Source organism: Empidonax traillii, unplaced genomic scaffold (assembly GCF_003031625.1).
Source record: "Empidonax traillii isolate 1590-97213 ecotype Southwest subspecies unplaced genomic scaffold, ASM303162v1 scaffold1414:size197169, whole genome shotgun sequence".
Lineage (NCBI taxonomy): Eukaryota > Metazoa > Chordata > Aves > Passeriformes > Tyrannidae > Empidonax > Empidonax traillii.
This window is the reverse complement of record NW_020956607.1, coordinates 171,114-191,816: the sequence shown is the minus strand read 5'-3', so window position 1 is coordinate 191,816 and position 20,703 is coordinate 171,114. Positions and strand designations below refer to the sequence as shown.

Below are 20,703 nucleotides of genomic sequence, written 5' to 3'. Positions count from 1 at the left end.
TGGGATGGATGAGGCAGGCAGGGATGGAGCTGGGAGAGGCTGGGAAGGCTGAGGCAGGCTGGGATGGATGAGCTGCGCTGCAGATGCTGCCGCAGTCACGAGGCGCAGCCGCGGGAGCGCCGCAGCCGGAGCCGGGAGCGGGGGGAGCGGGGTGGGCCCGGGCCGTGACCGTGGCCGTGGGGCCACGCCGGTGCCGGGCTGACACGGCGGCCGGCCGGAGCTGCACACTGATGTGGGGGCCGGGGGTGGTGTCCGAGCTGTTCCCGGTGGTCGCCAGGAGGGCCCGAGGGGGCCGTGACGCCACCCGCATCTCGCTCCCTTCCCCAGGAGCCATTTCCAGCGCTCCGGCCGTGCCTGTGCCGAGGTCACAGCGCCAGGCTCGGCTCCTCCCCTGCCGAACCCTCTCCTGCTCCTCCCGGCCGGACAGGGCTCCCTGAGCATCCTGTGCTCAGCACGAGCCGCAGCCACGGGCGGTCCCCACGCGTGTCAGTGCCCCCAGTTTGACCAGTCCCAGTGACCGAGGGGACCAGCGTCTTGGAACAGGCCAGGTCCCCTCTCCTGTGCCTCAGTTTCCCTAGTTAAGATCCCCGTGGAAGCACGGGATGCCCGGACACCCCTGGGGCACACACACAGTCCAACCCCCGGCACGGAGCCAGAAAGGCTCCTGTCCTGCAGTGTCCCCCACTGTCCCCAAGTGTCCTGCAGTGTCCCCCCCTGTCCCGCAGTGTTCCTTGCTCTCCCCCAGTGTTCTTCAGTGTCCCCTACTGCCCCTCAGTACCCTGCAGTGTTCCTGATGGTCCTGCACTATCCTGCAGTGTCCTCTGCCGTCCCTCAGCATCTTGCAATGTCCCCCAGTGTCCCCCACAGTCCCCCAGTGTCCTGCAGTGTCCCCAAGGTCCCGCAGTGTCCCTTACTGTCCCTCGGTGTCCTGCAGTGTTCCCCAGCATCCCACAGTGTCCCGCAGTGTCCTTTGCTGTCCCTCCCTGTCCCCTGCTGTCCCCCAGTGTCCTGCTGCATCTCCCTGTGCTGGCTGTGGGGGACTGCCCAGGTGTCTCCCAGGGCTGGGGGACGCCCAGGGGTCTGTGCTGGGACAGTTATTGCCCAGGACAGCAGCCAGGATGAAGCACCGAGAGCTGCTGGGAGCGGGTGGGAGCCCCCCCTGCACCCCTCGCGCTCCCCCCACCGCCCCCACAGCCCCGGCCCTCCCTCGGGGTGCGGGCGGTTCACACCCCCGAAGAACGCCCGGGGTTATTTTTAGCCGCTTTCCTGGCAGCGCCTCGGCAGAACCTGCAGCACGGATGTGCCGACAGCACAGGAAGCAGCCGGGCCACTTCCCCTGCCTGCCGGGGGGGGGGGGGGGGGGTCACTGCCCCGGACCCCCAGACCCCTGGCTGGGACAGGACCGGCAGCCCCATCACAGCACAGATCCAGCCGGGAGCGCAGCCCAGGCCCTGTGTGTCAGCCAAGGGTGCCCATCCCCAGCACAGGGCAGCCCCTGGATGGGCTGGGGGGTCCCGGGTGGGCCCATCTCCCCACGGGGTCCCAGCCCCGCAGCCCCCCCAGTCCCCTGCTCACGGCCGCTCTCTGTTCTGTGTGCAGGCAAGGACGAGAAGGAGGAAAACAACTTCGACACCCTGAAAATGGAGGCAAGTATGGCCCGGGGGCTGGACTCCACAGGACTGCACCCAGGAGATGGACACGGCCCCACAGCCCACCCCGGGAGATGGGAATAGACCCACAGCTCTCCCTGTGCTCCTGGGCACCATCCCTCCTCACTCCCTCGGCACTGGTGGCATCAGGAACAGGGTCCCCACAGGATGGGGGTCTCAGGTTCCAGAGCCCCAACACAGCTGGGCACTGGGCAGCACCTGCTGTGCCGTGCTGGGAACCAGCTGGCACCGGGATGTGCCAGGCCGGTGATGCCCCTCCACTCAGCCCTGTGTGGGGTGGTGCCTGCCCAGGCTGACCCCTCTCCTCCCCCAGGTGCCCACACAGTATGTTGGATCTGCTCTGGGGTGGATCCATGCCTGGACAGTGTTGACAGTGCCCACCAAGGTGCAGCTGGCCGTGGCAAAGTGTCTGGTGCTGTGCCATCTGGGACATTGAATCCCAGACTGATTTGGGCTGGAAGGGACCTTAAATCCCATCCCATTCCTCCCCCTGCCATGAGCAGGGACACCTTCCACCAGCCCAGGTTGCTCCAAGCCCCGTCCAACCTGGCCTGGGACACTTCCAGGGATCCAGGGGCAGCCACAGCTTCTCTGCCCAACCTGTGCCAGGGCCTGCCCACCCTCCCAGCCAAGAATCTCTCTCCAGTATCCAATCTCTGGGCATCCAGGTGCTGGTACACACATAGGCCAGAGCGTGTGCCTGGGTAGATGATGCCCCTCCTGCCCATGTCCCTCACACAGAAGTGGGTGCCCCCCTCCAGCTCCCCCGGGCAGCTCTGCTCTGTCCTGCACACCATTCCCAAGCCCAGCCTGTGGTTCCCACCGCACTGCCACCCCAGTGCCCTGGCCCTGCTCCCTCACCCCCCCATCCCTGACCCTGCTCCCTCACCCCCCCATCCCTGACCCTGCTCCCTCACCCCCCCATCCCTGACCCTGCTCCCTCACCCCCCAGTCCCTGACCCTGCTCTCTCTGGCACAGGGCTCTCGTGGGCGGCTGCGGGGGGGCCTGGGCTGGGAGTCGAGCCTGCGGCAGCGGCCGATGCAGCGACACACCTTCCAGGCCGGGGACCCCTACTACATCAGCAAGAGGAAGCGGGACGAGTGGCTGGCGCGCTGGAAGCGGGAGGTGAGGGCCGGCACCGGCGCGGGGCGGGCACAATGCGGTCTGGGTGGGCACCGTGTGGTCCCAGCACCCCAACCCTGGGGTGGCCACTGGGCTCCAGGGCTCCCCCAGCAAATCACAAGAGCTTTGCCAGGCTGTGGGGCTCGTGGACCAGGGACCCCTGGCAGGACCCCTCCGTTCTTCCCCCTGTGGCCCCTGGGCCACCCTTGCCCAGGTCCCAGCGTGTGCAGCCGTGGGCAGCAGAGCCCGAGCTCCTGCCGTGGGATGTGCCGCCCATTCCTGCCACTCTCCTGGGGAGCCAGTCAGTGTGTGATGCAGCCGGGCTCAGCAGCAGGAGCCTGGTGCAGGCATGGGGTGGCCACAGTGCCGGTGGCTGCTTGGGGGATCTTTGCAGGTGCCCTGGGGTCCCCACTGTGCCCCCTCACCCCATCCTCTGTGTTGTCCCTCTCTGCCAGATAAGTCTCCCTGGCAAGGTATCCCCTCGTGCCAGTGTCACTGGCACAACACAGGGACAGGAGAGACTGGCACAGCCAGGGCATCCCATGGGACATGGCTGTTGTGCCCAGGTCATCCCGTGGGGCACAGAGCACAGCTGGCACAGCCACAGTGTCCCCATGGGACACGGGGTACAGCTGATATGGCCATGATATTCCCAAGGGACACAGGGAATGGCTGGCACAGCCACAATGTCCCCACGGGGCACAAGGGACAGCTGTGTCCATGGGGCACAGGGCATGACCCCTTCCCTCTTCCTGGAAGGGGTCCCCAGGAACAGCCCCCCAGTGCCCAGTGCCAGCCCTGCCTCATCTCGCCACACTGGAGCCCTTTGGCACTGGCAGGTTCTTCTGGGTGAAGGTCCCCAAACTGTAGTGGTCCCCAAATTTTGGGGGATCCCAAACCTGTCATTGATCACCTCTGGGCTGTGTTTTTGGTGGCCCAGTGGCCAGGCATGGCTCCCCTTCATCCCCAGACAATGCCAGGGCTGCCCTCGCTGTGCCACTCACCACCTGTGTCCCAGTTTGGGGACACCCCCTGCAGTCTGGGGAGGTCTCAGCTGGGGTCACCAGCCTTTCTGTGGTGGGCACAGGGACAGCCCAGCCCCCTCCAGCCTTCCTTCCTCTTCCTCATCCCCCCAGCCTCTGAAGGCCATGGCTGGCACTCAGCAGCACCACAGTGATGGGGATGGGCAGGGCCTGGCACTGGGGATGGCAGGGACATCCAGGGCCAGTGTGGGGACAGGGACATCCAGGGCCAGCGTGGGGACAGGGACATCCAGGGTCTGGTGCTGGGGACAGGGACATCCAGGGTCTGGTGCTGGCCCTCACCTGTCTATGCTGGGACCTCTGCTGGGACCCCCCACCCTGTGCCAGCCACGGGGATGGGGATGGGAATGGAGGTGGGATGGGAAATGGGGGTAGTGTTGGGATGAAGATGAAGGAGGATATGGAGATGGGATGAAGATGGGAACAGAGATGGGGATGGGGCAAAGGATGGAGGTGGGAATGGGATGGGGATGAGGCAAGGACAGGGGATGGGGATGGGACAGGGGATGGAGATGGGATGAGGATGGGATGAAAACGGAGATGGGGATGGGGGTGGGAATCAGGATGGAATGGAGATGAGGATGGGGGTGGGGCAAGAGATGGGATTGGGGATGGAGATGGAGACTAGGATGAGGATTGGGCTGGGGATGAGGACAGGGCTGGCAGAGCTGCCGGTGACCCCAGGGCAGGGACAATTGTCCAGTGGTGACATCCAGCAGCGATCCCTTAACGACCGGCAATGGGACATTTCCTGTCCCCGCTCTAGGGCAGAGTGGGGAGGGGGGGGGCCCAGTGGGACCAGCACTGGGGGTGGGGGCACCAGGCCCAGCTTGGACCCTGCCCTGGGACACTGTGGGTGTCACCCACCTTGTGTCCTCTGGCCCAGGGCCACTCGTGTCCCCAAACATCCCAGGTCCCCAAAGCAGCTGTTGCTGCTCTGGCACAGCCAAGGAGGGCTGGACGGAATGGGGTGTCCCTGCTGTCACCTGGGGAGGGGCACAGAGTCAGCCCTGTTCCCTGGGGCACACCCAGAGGTGGCACTGGGGCGCAGCCATGCTCAGGGACTCTCAGGGTCCCTGGGCAAGGCAGTGGCCCGGGGATGCCCAGGCAGGGGGTGGCAGAGCAGGGGTCCCACTGCCCCTCCATGGTGACACCGCTGGCCCCTTTGTCCTTCACTGCACACACAGGGGGCCTGCAGCCACCATGCCGTGGGACCTTTGGGGACAGTGGGGACCCTCGGGTGTCCCCCAGGCTGGCAGAGGGGTGGCAGGGCCTGTCCTGGGGTGCAGGGTCCCAGGTGTGTCCCATCCATACTGGGCTGAATGGGGGTGGTGGTGCCGGTGCCAGTCCCAGGCCAGTGTCTGTGCTGGGCTGAACTGGGCAGTGCAGCCCCAGACCGGTCCATGCTGGGCTGATGAACTGGGCTGTGTGACCCCGGGCTGGTGTTTGCACTGGGCCGAACTGGCCAGTGCAGCCCCGGCCCCTTGTCCGTACGGGGCCGAACTGGGCGATGTGACCCCAGCCCTGTTCCCGTACTGGGCCGAACTGGTGCAGAGGGGCCGGTGCCATCGCTGGCCCCCCCAGTCCCCAGACTGGCGGCACTGGGGACACTGGTACGGGGGGCGGGGGCGGCTCCCTCCGTGCGGGGCGAGGCCCCCGGGGCGCCGCCGCCCCCCGCCCCGTCCCGGCGCTCCGCACAAAGGCCGGGGGGCCGCGGCCCCGGCACAAAAGGCGGCGGGAGCGGCCCCGCGGCGGGAGGCACAGCACAGCCCAGCCCAGCCCGGAGCGGAGCGGAGCGCGGCCGCGGGCCCGTGAGTGGTGGGAGGGACGGGCCGGGACCGGGACACAACGGGGCAGGGGCGAGCGGCACCGGGCCGGGGGACACCGGGCGAGCGGCACCGGGCTGAGCCGCTCGGGGCCGTTCGGCTCCGCTCGGGATACTCCGGATCCGCTCGGGGTACTCCGGTACTGCTCGGGGTACTCCGGTCCCGCTCGGGATCCTTCGGTTCTACTCGGGGCACTCCGGGTCTGCTCGGGACCCTTCGGTTCGGCCCGAGGACTATTCGGACCCTTTCTGTGTCGCTCGGGTGCGTTCGTTCTTGTTCGGGTTCTTTCGGTTCCGTTTGGGTCGTTTCGGGTCCGTTCGGCTGAGCTCGGGTCCCTTCGGGTCCGGTCCGGCCCGTGCCCCCGGCGCGCGCCCCCCCCCCGCCAGCCAACCAGCCGGGCCGGGACGCGTCACGTGACCCGGAGCCCAGACAAAGGGCCGCCGGGCTGACCCGCACCGGCCCGGCCGGGTTCGCGCGTTCCGGCTCCGCGCGTTCCGCCCCGGCTGCCCCCCGGTCTCCGCGGGTACGTGACCGGGGCCGGGGGTTCCGAGGGGGGGCCCCGAGAGGGGGACATGGGGCACGACGGGCCCGGGGCGTCCCGGCGTGAGTACCGGGGGTCCCAGGATGGATCGCGGGGCGCCGTGCCCGGGGAAGGCAGAGGGTGCGGGGCTGCCCCGGGGGTGGGAGGGGAGCGGGGGGTCACGACCCCTCTGGGACGGGACTGGGGGACAGCGGGGCCTGGGCAGGGGAACCCCCGAGCCCCGCGGGGGGCGATGGCGGCTGTGGCCGGGGGGGTCCCTCGGAGGGGTGCCAGGCTCGTGTGAGGGGCTGTGGGGGATCGGGGCAGCCCCAGGCCACCCCCGTATGAGGGGCTGTGGGGGATCGGGGCAGCCCCAGGCCACCCCCGTATGAGGGGCTGTGGGGGATCGGGGCAGCCCCAGGCCGCCCCCGTATGAGGGGCTGTGGGGGATCGGGGCAGCCCCAGGCCACCCCCGTATGAGGGGCTGTGGAGGGCGATGCCCTGACCCCCGGCCGGGTCCCGGGGGCGATGGCCCGACCCCCGCTCGGCGGCTCCGGGGGCGATGCCCTGAGCTGCCTCCCCCCGCAGGCAGAGAAGAAGGCGAAGGTGATCGCCGTGATGAACGTGGTGGAGGAGCCGGCGCGGGCCGACCCGCAGAAGGAGGAGGAGGCGAGCCCCCCGCCCGCCCCCCAGCAGCCCACCGACCCCGCCTCGCCCAGCGTGGCCACCACCCCCGAGCCCGCAGTGGCCGACGCGGGTGACAAGAACGCCTCCAAATCCGCCGACGACGAGCCCGAGTACGAGGTGAGGGCAGGGCCGGGCAGGGCGGGGGGGGCAGCGGGGCACAGGCAGCCCCGAGCCCCTCCTGACCCCCGCGTGTCCCCCAGGACGGGCGCGGGTTCGGCATCGGGGAGCTGGTGTGGGGGAAGCTGCGCGGGTTCTCCTGGTGGCCCGGGCGCATCGTGTCCTGGTGGATGACGGGCCGGAGCCGCGCTGCCGAGGGAACCCGCTGGGTCATGTGGTTCGGGGACGGCAAGTTCTCAGTGGTAAGTGGCTCCCCCCGGGGAGCCGGGGGGGACGGCACAGCCCCCTCCCCGCGTGTCCCCACAGCCGCGTCCTGTCCCCAGGTATGTGTGGAGAAGCTGCTCCCCCTGAGCTCCTTTGCCAGCGCCTTCCACCAGGCTACCTACAACAAACAGCCCATGTACCGCAAGGCTATCTACGAGGTGCTGCAGGTGAGTGGGGACATCGGGGGGAGGGGGGGGGACACCGCAGGGGACACCAGCCCCTGGCACTGTGAGGGTGGGGGGACACCAGTTCTCCATCCATGGGAGCAGCACCTGCCTCCACACCCTGCCAGGACCTGGCCCTGCCTCCCCTCCAGCACCCCGGGGGTCTCCTAAAAGACTGGGAGGTCTGGGAGACCCCCAGAGGAGGTTTTAGGGGTGTCTGGGAACTGCTTGTGCCAGCCAGCAGCATGCAGGGGGCTATTGGGGGTGCTGGGAGGGTTGTCGGGGACTCTGAGGGAGTTGCTGAAGGCCCTGGGGGGGGATGTTGAGGGGGTCTGGCTTTTGGGAGGGGTCTCGGCAGGAACAGCTGGGAGGGACTGGGGGGGGGGGGGGGGGTGACACGTGGACCCCCGGGCAGGTGGCCAGCAGCCGGGCCGGGAAGATCTTCCCCGCGTGCCCCGAGAACGACGAGACGGACACGTCCAAGGTGGTGGAGATCCAGAACAAGCAGATGATCGAGTGGGCCCTGGGTGGCTTCCAGCCCTCAGGCCCCAAGGGGCTGGAGCCCCCTGAAGGTGAGGGAGGGCTGTGGGGTGAGGACCTGCCCCAGGATGAGATGGGCCTGGGCAGGGCAAGGGCTGTGGGGCTGGGACCCCTCTGGTGGGACCCTGCTGAGGGGACCCTCCTGACGGCCCCCCTCGGCCCCACAGAGGAGCGGAACCCCTACAAAGAAGTTTACACGGAGATGTGGGTCGAGCCCGAGGCCGCTGCCTATGCCCCGCCCCCGCCCGCCAAAAAACCCCGCAAAAGCACAACCCAGGAGAAGCCCAAGGTCAAGGAGATCATCGACGAGCGCACCCGAGGTACCAGGCTGGGGGTGCTCCTGTGCCCACCCCGCTCTGCAGGGGGACTGGGGTGTTGGGAGCTGCTCCTGGGGGTCCCCTCCCTTCACGCCCTGCCACAAGGGGACCTGGACAGGGCCGGGCTCCCCTGACCCTCCTCTTCCCCCAGAGCGGTTGGTGTACGAGGTCCGGCAGAAGTGCAGGAACATTGAAGGTGAGTGTGGGGCTGGGGCACCTCCTGACCTTGGGGTGGGTTGGGCTGAGGGTCCCTCCCTGCCTGGGCACCCCAGAGCAGAGCAGAGCAGAGCAGAGGGGGCTCGGAGAGGGGATTGAGCTCAAGGGGTTGAGTGTGAACTTGTCCCACCCCTCAGCCTGGCCAGCAGCAGGGACAGCAGCTGAGACATTATGGTGGCCTGGATGGTGGCAGAGATCCTGGGACACTGCCTGGGGCTGGGGCTGTTGGGGTGCAGGACAGGGAAAGGGAGGGCAATGGGAGCCATTCCTACTGTCTCCATGGTTTGTTCCCAGCTCCAGTGTGACCCTGACATGGGGTAGCGTGTACAGGGGGTGACAGGGGGTCAGGATCAGGATGCCTTCTGTGCTGGGCTGTCCCAGTGTGGGGTGCTGGGGGTGACATCACCCCTCCTTCCCCCCCCAGATATCTGCATCTCCTGTGGGAGCCTCAACGTGACCCTGGAGCACCCTCTGTTCATCGGGGGAATGTGCCAAAACTGCAAGGTACGGCGTGGGGCCTGGCCCCCAACCCCTGCCTGGGGGTCTCGTGGGGTACCCAGCCCCATCCCGGGGTCCATGGGGTCCCTGGAGCCCCCAGGGCTGTGGTGACACCCCGGCTGTCCCCAGAACTGCTTCCTGGAGTGCGCCTACCAGTACGACGACGACGGGTACCAGTCCTACTGCACCATCTGCTGCGGCGGCCGCGAGGTCCTCATGTGTGGGAACAACAACTGCTGCAGGTGCAGGGGCTCGGGGAGACTGGGGGTGCCATGGTCCTGCTGTGGAGCTGAGGAGGGTTCAGGATTGCCACAGTCCTGGTGTGGAGCTGAGGAGGGTTCAGGGTTGCCACAGTCCTGCTGTGGGGCTGAGGAGGGTTCAGGATTGCCACAGTCCTGCTGTGGAGCTGAGGAGGGTTCAGGGTTGCCACAGTCCTGGTGTGGAGCTGAGGAGGGTTCAGGGTTGCCAGTCCTGGTGTGGAGCTGAGGAGGGTTCAGTGGTACTGTAGTTCTGTCAGGCGTGAATGAGGCTGGGGAGGTTTTGGTGGTGTCAGTCCTGGGGTGTTTTGGTGATGTCTCAGTAAGGGACTCCTGGGGAGTTTCAGTGATGCCCAGTCTTGGCATGGGAGTTCAGTGATGCCAGTCCTGGTTTGGGGCTGGGATGTCTTGGCAGTGTCGTGGCCTGTGGCACAGCACCGGGTGGTTTCGGTGATGCCAGACCTGGCGTGGGACTGAGAGATTTTGGTGGTGCCACTGTTCCCAGTGCGGGGTCTTGGTGATGTCCCATTCCTGGTGTGAGTCTGGGGAGGGTTTGGTGATCCCACAGTCCCAGCATGGGGTGTCAGTAATACCAATCCTGGTGTGGGACTGTGAGGTTTGGTGGTGCCCAGGCGTGGGAATTCAGTGATGCCAGTTGTTACAGAAACTTCCCAGTCTGACCATTCCCAAGACTCCCTGGCAGTCACACTCCCACCACCAGAGACTGTCACTGCTGGGACTGGAACCCCCTCAGAGCAGCAGCTCCAGTGGCCCAGTGGGTCCCACCAGATTCCCCACATCCCCCCCTCACAATTCCCCCTCAGGTTCCCCATGGCAGTCTCAGATGCCTTGTTCCATGAAGCCATGGATTCCGAGCACAGTAACACAGAAACAGCTTGAGTTGGTGCTTCTGAGGAGGGACCCCCAGCAAAGGACCACGGGCTTTTATACCCTCACAGGCTCCCCTTGTATAAACTCCCTCTTCCTCCTGAGCCTTCAGCTCCTGCTCCCTGCTCCTTGTCCATCCACCTTGCTGTCTTCATCTCCTTTTTAATCCAGAATGTTGGCAATTCCCACTTCCTGCTGTGTATCTCAGTGTCCTGTCATCTCACCCATTCTTGTGCCCTTTGTCATCTCAGGGGTGAGCTGGGTCTCCCACAGCTCAATCTGCAGCTCAGTCAGCACCTGGACCAGACTGGTTCCTCAGCACCAGTCCGGGTTTGGGGCTGGGACATTTTGTGATGTCTCAGTCCTGGTGTGAGTGTGGAGAGGTTCTGGTGGTGCCACAGTCCTGGTGCAAGGTTTTGGTGGTGCCACAGGCCTGGTGTGGAAATTCAGGGATGCTGGTCCTGGTTTGGGGCTGGGATGCTTCGTGGTGTCCCAGTCCTGGCGTGGGTCTGGGGAGGTTTTGGTGGTGCTCTGGTCCTGGTCTGTGGGGTTGAGGGAAGTTTTGGTGATACTCCAGTTCTGACGTGGGAATTGGGTGATGCCAGTCCTGGTGTGGGACTGGCAAATTTTGGTGATGCCACAGTCCTGGCGTGGAGATGGGGAGGTTTCAGTTTTGGCGGTCCTGCTGTGGGGTTTTGGGTGATGCCAGACCAGGTGTGGGACTGGGGAGGTTTTGTTGGTGCCTCAGCCCTGTGTGGGGGTTTTGGTGATGCCAGTCCAGGTATGGGAATTTGGTGATGGTTTGGGGCTGGGAAGGTTTTGTTGGTCCTGGCATGAGGCTGGGGAAGGTTTGGTGGTGCCCTGGCCCTGCTGTAGGGCTGGAAGAAGCTTTGGAAGTCCCAGCACGGAGCTGGGAAGCGCTGGTGATGCCCCAGTCCTGCAGTGGGGTTTCGGTGATGGACGCCAGTTCCGGTGTGGAGCCGGGTGGATTGTGGCGGTACCACCGCCCTGGCACGAGCCCCACCACTGACCCCAGCTCCCCCTGTGCCAGGTGCTTCTGCGTGGAGTGCGTGGACCTGCTGGTGGGCCCGGGGGCGGCGCAGGCGGCCATCAAGGAGGACCCCTGGAACTGCTACATGTGCGGCCATAAGGGGGTGTACGGGCTGCTGCGGCGGCGGGAGGACTGGCCCTCGCGCCTCCAGATGTTCTTCGCCAACAACCACGACCAGGAGTTTGTGAGTGACCCCCTCTCTTCCCCCAACCCCCTCCCTGCTGCCCCCCAGCCCCCTGCCCACTGACCTCCCCGTGGCTCTCAGGACCCACCGAAGGTGTACCCACCCGTGCCGGCCGAGAAGAGGAAGCCCATCCGGGTGCTTTCGCTCTTTGATGGCATCGCCACAGGTGGGTGGGGGTCTCTGGCCCGGCAGAGCTTCCCTGGGCTGTGTTTGGGATTGGGGGTGGGGGAGCAGCCTGCCTGCACCCCACAACCAGCCAGCCTTGGGGCAGGGGGCGTGGACACATCTGTGGGACACCCCAGGTGGGTGTCCCCGTGGGCAGCCCCTCCTATCCGCTGTGCCCCAGGGGGGATCCAGGGGAAGAGGGATGGTCCAGGAATGGCGGGACAGGTGGGGGGGCCCATCGTCCATCCCCATCACCCACCCCCCGCTGCTCCCACAGGGCTGCTGGTGCTGAAGGACCTGGGCATCCAGGTGGACAGGTACATTGCCTCCGAGGTGTGCGAGGACTCCATCACCGTGGGCATGGTGAGGCACCAGGGCAAGATCATGTACGTCGGGGATGTCCGCAACGTCACCCAGAAACACGTACGTCCTGTCCTGACCCCGCGCACCCCTGGGACCCCCCAAATGCCCCTGTCCTCACATGGGGCCGGTCCCTCATCCTCAGGAGGCTGAGGACAGACCTCAGGGGCCTGCAGCTTCCTCCCGAGGGGCAACACCAACCTCTGCTCTCAGTGACCAGTGGCAGGACTTGAGGGAAGGGCTGGAGCTGTGCCAGGGAAGGCTTAGGCTGGATCTCAGGGAAAGGTTCTTCCCCCAGAGGGTGTCTGGGCACTGAACTGGCTCCCCAGGGCAGCGAGCACAGCCCCAAGGCTGACAGAGCTCAGGGACAGTGCTCTGGGGGGGAGGGTGGGATTGTTGGGGTGTCTGGGCAGGACCAAGGAGTTAGATTGATGATCCTTGTGGGTCCCTTCCTGCTCAGGACATTCCATGATTCTCTGATCCCACTGGGAGCTCAGCCACCATCACCCCCTGTGTCCCTGAGGCCATGGCAATGCCGAGCTCACCAAGGGTCTCCTCTTCCTCTTGCAGATACAGGAGTGGGGCCCCTTCGACCTGGTAATTGGGGGGAGCCCCTGCAATGACCTCTCCATCGTCAACCCGGCCAGGAAGGGGCTCTATGGTAGGAATGTGTCCACGGGGCTGGGGCTGGACCCCACTGCTGGGCCCCAGGGCTTACACAGCCCCCCCACCCTGACCCTGACCCCCTCCTCTCTCCTCCCAGAGGGCACTGGGCGCCTCTTCTTTGAGTTCTACCGCCTGCTCCACGAAGCCCGGCCCAAGGAGGGCGACGACCGGCCCTTCTTCTGGCTCTTCGAGAACGTGGTGGCCATGGGGGTGAGCGACAAGAGGGACATCTCGCGCTTCCTGGAGGTCAGTGCCTGCCTGGGGTCACCCCCGTGACAACCCCTGGGACCCCGAGGGTCCCGTTCTCACCACGAGGGGCTGCTGAGCCCCACTGACCTCCCGCTCCCCCTCCTGCAGTCCAACCCCGTCATGATTGATGCCAAAGAAGTGTCTGCAGCACACCGGGCACGGTACTTCTGGGGGAACCTGCCCGGGATGAACAGGTTGGTGAGAGCCCCTGGCCCAGCTCCGGGAGGGTGGGCTGCACCTCTGGGTCCCCCCTCACCCCTGACATGGCCCTGGGGGTCCCCTGACTCCCTGAGGGTCAGTGCTGGGAGAGCAAGAGTCTCACAAAGAGGGGATGGCACACCCCAGAAATCCAGCATGGTGCTCCTATGGAGGGTACTGGTCCTGTCCCTGCTCCCTTGTGCTGGAGGGCTGGCCCTAAGCTGCCCTTTGTGTCCCTCCTAGATGGTGGCTGTGGTGGCCCACGGCTGGTGGCCACAGACCGGCCCCCACAGGAATCAGCTGCTTCTTGCCATTGCCTGTCACAGCCCCCAAAACAGCCATGGCTGCCCTGTGCCCCCCCCAAACCCCATCTGGAAACCTGCCCTGCACCCACGGGGGGACAGTCTGGGGACACTGACACCCCCTGCCCACCATCTCTTCCCCTCTCAGGCCACTCGCCTCCACTGTCAACGATAAGCTGGAGCTGCAGGAGTGCCTGGAGCACGGCAGAATAGCAAAGGTCAGCTGGGGTGGGCAATGGGGGGTGGGGGCAGGAGTACCAAGGGGATGGAGGATGGTCCCTGGCGGTCCCAGGCTCCTGGGGGTGCAGGGGGGTCCCATGGGGATGGAGGAGGGACACAGGGGTGGTACCGTGGAGTGGTGGGAGTTGCCTGCCTGTGAGCACCCGCTCAGTGGGTCAGGGGGCTCTGTCCCACCGCTCAGTGTGATGGGCCTGTGAGCACCCAGTGTTGGGGGAGTTCTGGCAGGTCGGGGGGGCTCCAGTGTGTCAGGGGCCTTCATCCCACCCCCCAGCGTGACCAGCCTGTGCCTCTTGCAGTTCAGCAAAGTGCGAACCATCACCACTCGTTCCAACTCCATCAAGCAGGGCAAGGACCAGCACTTCCCCGTGTTCATGAACGAGAAGGAGGACATCCTGTGGTGCACGGAGATGGAGAGGTACCGGGGGCTCCGGGGGGGGCTCTGTGGCCGCAGCACCGCGTCCCACCCGCACCCCTGACCCCTCCTGTCCCCTCCTGCGCCCCGCAGGGTCTTCGGCTTCCCGGTGCACTACACGGACGTGTCCAACATGAGCCGCCTGGCCCGGCAGAGACTGCTCGGCAGGTCCTGGAGCGTGCCGGTGATCCGCCACCTCTTCGCGCCCCTGAAGGAATACTTTGCCTGCGTTTAGAGACGGGCAGGAACTGGTGACACGGAGCGAGTCGGAAACAAACCCATCCACGCCAAGAGAAGTGAACACACGGAATGAGAGAAGAGTCAGCACCCAGAAGAGAGACGGGATTTCGCAGCCCGACGGGAACCCAGCACATGTCTCCCCGAGCGAAAGGGGTCGGTGTCCTCTCCTGAATTTCCAAGGGTCAGCTTTAGCCTATCGAAAAACAAACAAAAACCACAAAAAAGCAAACAACGACAAAAAAAAAAAAAAAAAAAAAAAAAAAAAAAAAAAAAAAAAAAAAAAAAAAAAAAAAAAAAAAAAAAAAAAAAAAAAAAAAAAAAAAAAAAAAAAAAAAAAAAAAAAAAAAAAAAAAAAAAAAAAAAAAAACAACCACGTCGAAACGAAAGAAAAACGAAACGGAAAAAAAAAAGAAAAGAAAAAAAAAAGGAAGAAGAAAAAAAGGAAAGAAACAAAAACCAAAACCATTTTATTTGGGGTAACCTTTTAATTTTCCACTCTTCTCTGGCTGGGTTTTCCTGTCGGTTTGGTTTCCGCTTCTCGGAGCGGCGGGCGAGACGAGACGCCGTCGCCAGCGCCGCTCTCGGAGGAGGGGAAACGGCAGTGGGAAAGCCCAGCCTGGGAGGGAGGCGGAGGCGAAGGAGACCCGCTCTGCTCCGAGACCTGCTCCGTCCGCGCCCAGCGCCCGCCGGCCCGGCCCCGGCAGCGCCCGGCGGCTCCAGCGCCCGGTGGCTCCAGCGCCCGGCGGCTGAGCCTCGCTCTGTTCCACCAGCACCGCTCTCCGGTGACATGGAGCCAACCCGCCCGGCAGGGAGGCCGGGAACACACATGCCACACACACACCTTTTCTACAGTATTTTGGGTGCCTACCACATGGAAACCTTGAAGAGAGCAGATTCTAGAAGCCGCTGTTACCTCTTGTTTACAGTTTATATATATATGATAGATATGAGATATAGATATATATATATATAAAAGGTACTGTTACTACTGTACAACCTGACTTCATAATGGTGCTTTACACAGCGGGGTGAGTCGAGACATCAGCTTCCACGTTGCCTTACGTGCCGGGCCTTTCCAAGCGAGCGGCAGGGCCGGGGCGGCCGGGCGGAAGCGTCTCCATCCCGAGTCATGCAATAACCTTTTTCTGTCCCGAACGGAAGCGCCTCGGCGGAGCCCCCCTGCCCCGCCGGCGCCGCCGCCCCGCGCTCCCACAGCGTACTGGTGCTCTTCTGCGTACGTGGCGTCCGGCAGAGCCGGTGCTGGGTGTCCCCCGGTGCCCCGGCGGCAGCGGGGGGGGTCCTGCCCCCCTGGCCCTGCCCCTTCCCGCAGGGCCTGCCTGCCGGGGCGGCGCGGGGCACAGGTGCTGCCAACAGGCTCTTGCTGCGGGCGGTGGCGGGGACGCCGGCGGGTCAGGGGGGACAGAACGGTGCCGGTGCCGGAGCGCGGCCGGGGCGCTTCTGGCATGGCACAGGGATGGCTGCGGGCCCTGGACCCTGGTGCTACATCCGCGGGGCCGGGCTGGCGGCAGGAGGGCGATGCCCCGGCGAGCCGGGGTGGTGCCCCGGCGGTGTCACCGCGGGCGCCGGGGCATCGCTCCTCTGCTCACGCGCGGTTTGGAGCGAGCGCATCCCCCCTGGTGCCCCTGTGGGCTGGCCCCGTGCCCCGCTGGGGGGTGACGGGTGCCTGTGGGGACGTGGCAGTGGCAGTGCCGGGAGCTGCGGTGGCGGGAGCCATGGTGTGAGCTGGCAGGGCGCGGGCAGGTGCTGGCAGTGCGGTGGATGGTGCTACTGGTCTGGCAGCTGTGGTGCTGCGGGGTCCGGCCCGGTGCAGCCGTGGTGCCCGTGGGGCGGCCGGGCCCGGTGGTGCTATGGCATGGGGAGGCTCCTGGGGGGTCTCGGCCCGTCGCCGTCTCTTCTCTAACTGTGAAAGGTGCGGGGCCGCGGCGCTCGCTGCCGGGTGCTGGCTATGGCAGCGAGCCGTGCCCGCGGCCCGGGGTGCTCAGAGGTGCTGGGACCGACGGCGGCGAGGCAGGCGGGGGGCAGCCCTGGGGCCCCCCCACCTCCCCACCCCGCCTGGTGCTACCAGGGGCCCGGGGGCCCCTCTGTGGGTGTGGCGGGCGAGGGGAGCTGAGCTGGCGCGGTGGGGGCACTGCGGGGCCCGGCTTTGTTGGGTGGTGAAGGCGGTGGGACGGCCCCAGGCTCTGAGCCGGGCTCTGGGCTCCGACTCGCTCCTGGGGCTGGATCCCTGCAGTGCCGGGGCCGGGTGGCACAGGCCCATTGCACCGGGCACAGTTCCTGCCTGGTGCAGTGTGAGCCTCGCACGGCCCCACAGCCCTGTTTGTGGGGCTGCTGTGGCCCCACATGTCCTGGGTGGGGCACAGTGGGCACTGCAGGTCCTGCACAGCTCCGTGGCACTGGCTGTGGGTCCTGCCTGGCCCCACAGCCCCAGGTGCAAGTGCTGCACGACCCTTCGGTGCTGTTCGCGGGTCCTGCACGGCCCCGCAGCGTCGTTTGCGGGTCCTGCACGGCCCTGTGGCACTGGGTGCTGATCCTGCATGGCCTTGAGGTGCTGGGTGCTGGTCCTGCACGGCCCTGCAACGTTGTTGGCAGGTCCTGCACGGCCCTGTGGCACTGGGTGCTGGTCCTGTGTGACCCACAGCTCTGGGTGCTGGTCCTTTGTGGCCCTGCAGCTCTGGGTGCTGGTGCTGCGCCGGCCTGCGGTGCTGTCGGTGGGTTCTGTGTGGCCACGTGCCAGGTTTGGGGGTCCCGGCGGACCCCCCGGCCCGGCCCCGCGGCGCTTCCTGGGACCCTCTTGGCCCTGCTGCACCTTTGGGGGGGTGCTGGGTCCCAGCGGGTGCCGCGGCGAGGGACCGGCCCGGCGCGGCATTGGCACGTCCCAGACAGGCCGGCTCCGGAGCCGGTGCCGGTGGGAAGCGGGTTCCCGCTGGGAAAAGGTGCCGGCAGCGGTGGGGACAGTGGGGATGCCTGGGGCAAAAGGCGTTCAGTTTTTAACGTACCCGACTCACGTCTTTTTTTAAAAACAACCAGACAAATTCTGTTGCACAGCCCTAGATGAAAACTCAAAATAACACAGAAAGGCCTAAATTCCTTAAGATCCGCCGAGGGAGTGGGGACAAACACGGTGCTAAAACATTTTATTAAAAATATATATTGTTAAATTAAGTCTGCTGTCTGGACAATGACTGTTTTGTTTCTCGTAGTGGAGTTTCAAAGAGCACTATTATTTTACTCTTATATATTATTATTAAAAAAAAAAAACAAAAAAGAAAAAGGCATTTTAACTTTGTACTTGAAAACTAAACGAGAGATTTCATGTGTTTTAGCCTAGACATTGAAGTAGCTGACGCTTAACTATTTGTGGGAATCATGTACTCATCATCCCAAGGAATACGCGCGTAGAGCTGGTACCCTCCTTCCTCCCTTTGATTTGGCTCCGCCGCCACATTCCCGGCGCCGCCGCGGCCGCCCCGGCTGCTCTCCCTCCCCTTTACCCACCCCCCCAGCCCCAAACCAACCTCCCCCCCCCCTCGGTTTATTTTCTACTTCTCTCTCGGTTCGTTGCCCCCGTTTTTTGTTGGTTTGTTTTTTTAGGGTCGCTTCTCTATTTATTGCCGCTGAACTGTGCATTTCACGGCCGGAGGTGCCACGGGCGCCCGGCGCTGTTGTATCTGTGTGAGTATTGCTCGTGACATAGCTGTTCTGAACTAATAAAGGTCAATGCGTGCAGCAGATGTAGAAAGTCTGTCCGTCCCGCTTCCATCCCATCCTCCTTTTCTTTTTTCTTTGGTGCCCAAAAGAGTATAATACAGACAAGCTCCTTTCTAATGTACTTGTGCTGGAGAACACTTGAATAAATGTCCTGTTTTGTGCAAAAAAAAAAAAGAGAAAAAAAGAGGAAAAAAAAAAAAAAAAAAAAAAAAAAAAAAAAAAAAAAAAAAAAAAAGAGAGAGAAAAAAAAAAAAAAACCCTTACGTGTGGTTGTGTGGTCTGTGAGTGGCAGGGTGGGGGGGTTCCTGGAGGAAGGGGGATCCCAGCAGTGGTGGTGGGATGTAGATGATGGTGGGGCCCTGGTGGGTGCTGGGATTCTTGTGGCTTTGGGGTCCTGGTGAGCAATGGGGTGCCGGTGATGGGGGGATCCCAGTGGTGGTGGGACCCCAGCCCTGTTGCCGTGACCCCCGTGGGCAGTGGGGTCCTAGTGCAGATGGGGAAGTCCGGGTGATGGTGGGGTCCCAGCAAATGATGGGTCCCAAGGGGTGGTAGGATCCCAGAAGGAGTGGTCCCAGTGGGACTTCTGGTACAGGTAGTGGGGTCCCAAGGGGGGTGGGATTTAGGTAGTGATGGGGTCCCAGCACTGGTGCTTGGATCCTGGTGACTGGTCCTAATGGGTGGTGGGATCCCAGAGGACAACGGGGTCGCAGCAGGTGGGAGGATCCCAGCACCGTTGATGGGATCTGGGTGTGGTGGGGCCCTGGAAGGTGGCGGGATCCAGGTGACTGTGGGGTCCTGGAGGGCAGTGGGGTTCCAGTGGGTGGTGGGATCCAGGCAATGGAGTGGTTCCAGTGGGAACTGGGGTCCTGGTGGGCAGTGAATGGGATCCTGGCAGATGGTGGGGTCCTGGTGGGCAATTATGTCTCATCAGGTGGTGGGGTCCAGGGGACAGTGGGGTGTGGGTGAAGAGTGGGGTTGCAGCATTGGTGGGGTTCCTGCCCAGAGGTGATGAGGTCCTGATGTGTTCTCGGGGCAGTGGGGTCCCAGTCGTGGGGCAGGGGCTGTGGGCTGAGCCCAGCTCCTCAGGGCACTGGGGGCTCAGCTCGTGCAGCCATGGGCCGGGGTGTGGGGGTGCAGAGGCCTCAGCCCAGTGGGCCCCCCCATCTCTGCCCCGTGAGCTGTGGGGTCAGGAAACTGCCCTGCACAGCTCCTGCCTCAGCTTCCACTCCAGCCAGGGGGATGGTGAGACTCCTGGGGACCCCCGGTCCCTGTGCTGGCCCCAAAGGTGGTGGGAGATGGAGCACGACTGAGGGGACCCCCTGGGGCTGATGAGGGGACACGGGGTGGGCAAGTGGTGGGTGTGACAGGTATGACAGTGGCTCAGGCACCTGTGTTCTGGGGGGGAAGGATGTGAGAAGGTGCCACAGGGCTGTCAAAGGACAAGACCAAGTGCTGATGCTGCACCTGGAGGGGGGCAACCCCCGGTATCATTCTGGTTTGGGGATGAATGGATGGAGAGCAGCTCTGGGGAGAAGGACTTGGAGTACTGGTGAGGGAGAGGCTGGATGTGACCCATCCCAAAAACTCCCCTGCCCTGGGCTGATCCCAGCGTGGGCAGAAGGAGAGGGAGGGGATCCTGCCCCTCTGCCCCCTCAGCTGAGACCCCCCTGCAGAGCTGCCTCCAGCTCGGGGGGCTGTTAGGAGTTAAAGGGCACAGTTCTGATGTCCAGGAATTAGGAAGATGAATTCAGTGATCTCAGACCCAGAGGGAGGTTAACAAAACTCGTGAAGGAGGATGTGTGGCTGAGAGTAGATACAAAGAATACAGAATTTATGGCCACAAGGACATTCGGTAGAACCCCCAAGATAAGGAAGAAACCACTAAAACCAGCTCAGCAATTGTGCAGAAATCAGCTCCAGCTGAGGAAAAGGCAATTCCAGCAGGGGCAGATCGTGACCACCAACTCATGGACTGCCAACCCAAGAAACCCCACAACCCAAAGGAAGAGAGAGACTGAGCATTCAGAGTAATTAGCAGGAAAAGAGAGAGAATCATTTAGCCAATAAAAGATAGAATACTAATTAATAAGAGAACTATGCAAGTTGTAGCCAATGAACACTAATTCCTTTGTTTGCTAAAATGCATAAACAGTGAAAAGATTAGAAAGTCGGGGATGGGCTTTGTGGATTTTCCACCCAGCCCCTCCTTCTGCACAGAGCTATGAACTGGGTCCTCCATCCCACCACCGAGAAGCCCGGGGTGAAGAAAAACCAAAGGGATTTGGCTGGATCTATGGGTGGGACTCTCTCTTTCTTTCTCTCTCTCTCCCTCGCTTTCCTCTTTTCTATTTCTTTCTATCTTTACTTCGTTTTTATTGTTAAATAAAATCCATGTTGTTGATTTCAGCACATGGTCTCATTCACACCTGAGTTTGGGCACAGGCATCTCTAATCATCAGATCTTAATGAGGTTCCCAAGAGCACAGTGGAGCTGCTGGAGACAATCCAGGGGAGACCCTGGAGATGCTGCCAGGGCTGGAGCCCCTCTGCTCTGGAGCCAGGCTGGGACAGCTGGGGGGGCTCACCTGGAGAAGGGAAGGATCCAGGGAGAGCTCAGAGCCCCTTCCAGAGCCTGCAGGGGCTCCAGGAGAGCTGGAGAGGGACTGGGGACAAGGCATGGAGGGACAGGACACAGGGAATGGCTTCCCAGTGCCAGAGGGCAGGGACAGATGGGAGATTGGGAAGGGATTCTTGGCTGTGAGGGTGGGCAGGCCCTG

At 63.7% G+C, this 20,703-nt stretch overlaps 1 protein-coding gene and 1 long non-coding RNA gene across 2 annotated transcripts in view; both read left to right on the top strand.

Moving 5' to 3' along the window:
• DNMT3A (DNA methyltransferase 3 alpha) overlaps positions 1 to 14,478 on the top strand; it is a 16,902-nt gene extending 2,424 nt beyond the window's left edge. Inside the window, exons 2-20 of the mRNA XM_027907158.1 lie at positions 1,600 to 1,646; positions 2,650 to 2,796; positions 6,771 to 6,986; positions 7,070 to 7,228; positions 7,310 to 7,417; positions 7,830 to 7,986; positions 8,122 to 8,274; positions 8,423 to 8,467; positions 8,912 to 8,991; positions 9,115 to 9,227; positions 11,182 to 11,365; positions 11,447 to 11,531; positions 11,808 to 11,953; positions 12,461 to 12,551; positions 12,654 to 12,802; positions 12,914 to 12,999; positions 13,454 to 13,523; positions 13,842 to 13,960; positions 14,051 to 14,478. Of these exons, the coding sequence (XP_027762959.1) occupies positions 1,600 to 1,646; positions 2,650 to 2,796; positions 6,771 to 6,986; positions 7,070 to 7,228; positions 7,310 to 7,417; positions 7,830 to 7,986; positions 8,122 to 8,274; positions 8,423 to 8,467; positions 8,912 to 8,991; positions 9,115 to 9,227; positions 11,182 to 11,365; positions 11,447 to 11,531; positions 11,808 to 11,953; positions 12,461 to 12,551; positions 12,654 to 12,802; positions 12,914 to 12,999; positions 13,454 to 13,523; positions 13,842 to 13,960; positions 14,051 to 14,192 (2,297 nt within the window). The 3' untranslated portion in view covers positions 14,193 to 14,478. The remainder of the gene's footprint in view (positions 1 to 1,599; positions 1,647 to 2,649; positions 2,797 to 6,770; positions 6,987 to 7,069; positions 7,229 to 7,309; positions 7,418 to 7,829; positions 7,987 to 8,121; positions 8,275 to 8,422; positions 8,468 to 8,911; positions 8,992 to 9,114; positions 9,228 to 11,181; positions 11,366 to 11,446; positions 11,532 to 11,807; positions 11,954 to 12,460; positions 12,552 to 12,653; positions 12,803 to 12,913; positions 13,000 to 13,453; positions 13,524 to 13,841; positions 13,961 to 14,050) is intronic.
• Positions 14,479 to 16,623: 2,145 nt separating this feature from the next.
• LOC114070001 lies at positions 16,624 to 18,124 on the top strand. The gene is made up of 2 exons (XR_003573850.1): positions 16,624 to 16,776; positions 16,808 to 18,124. It is a non-coding gene; the product is annotated as an uncharacterized LOC114070001 (long non-coding RNA).
• The last annotated feature ends 2,579 nt before the right edge of the window (positions 18,125 to 20,703 follow it).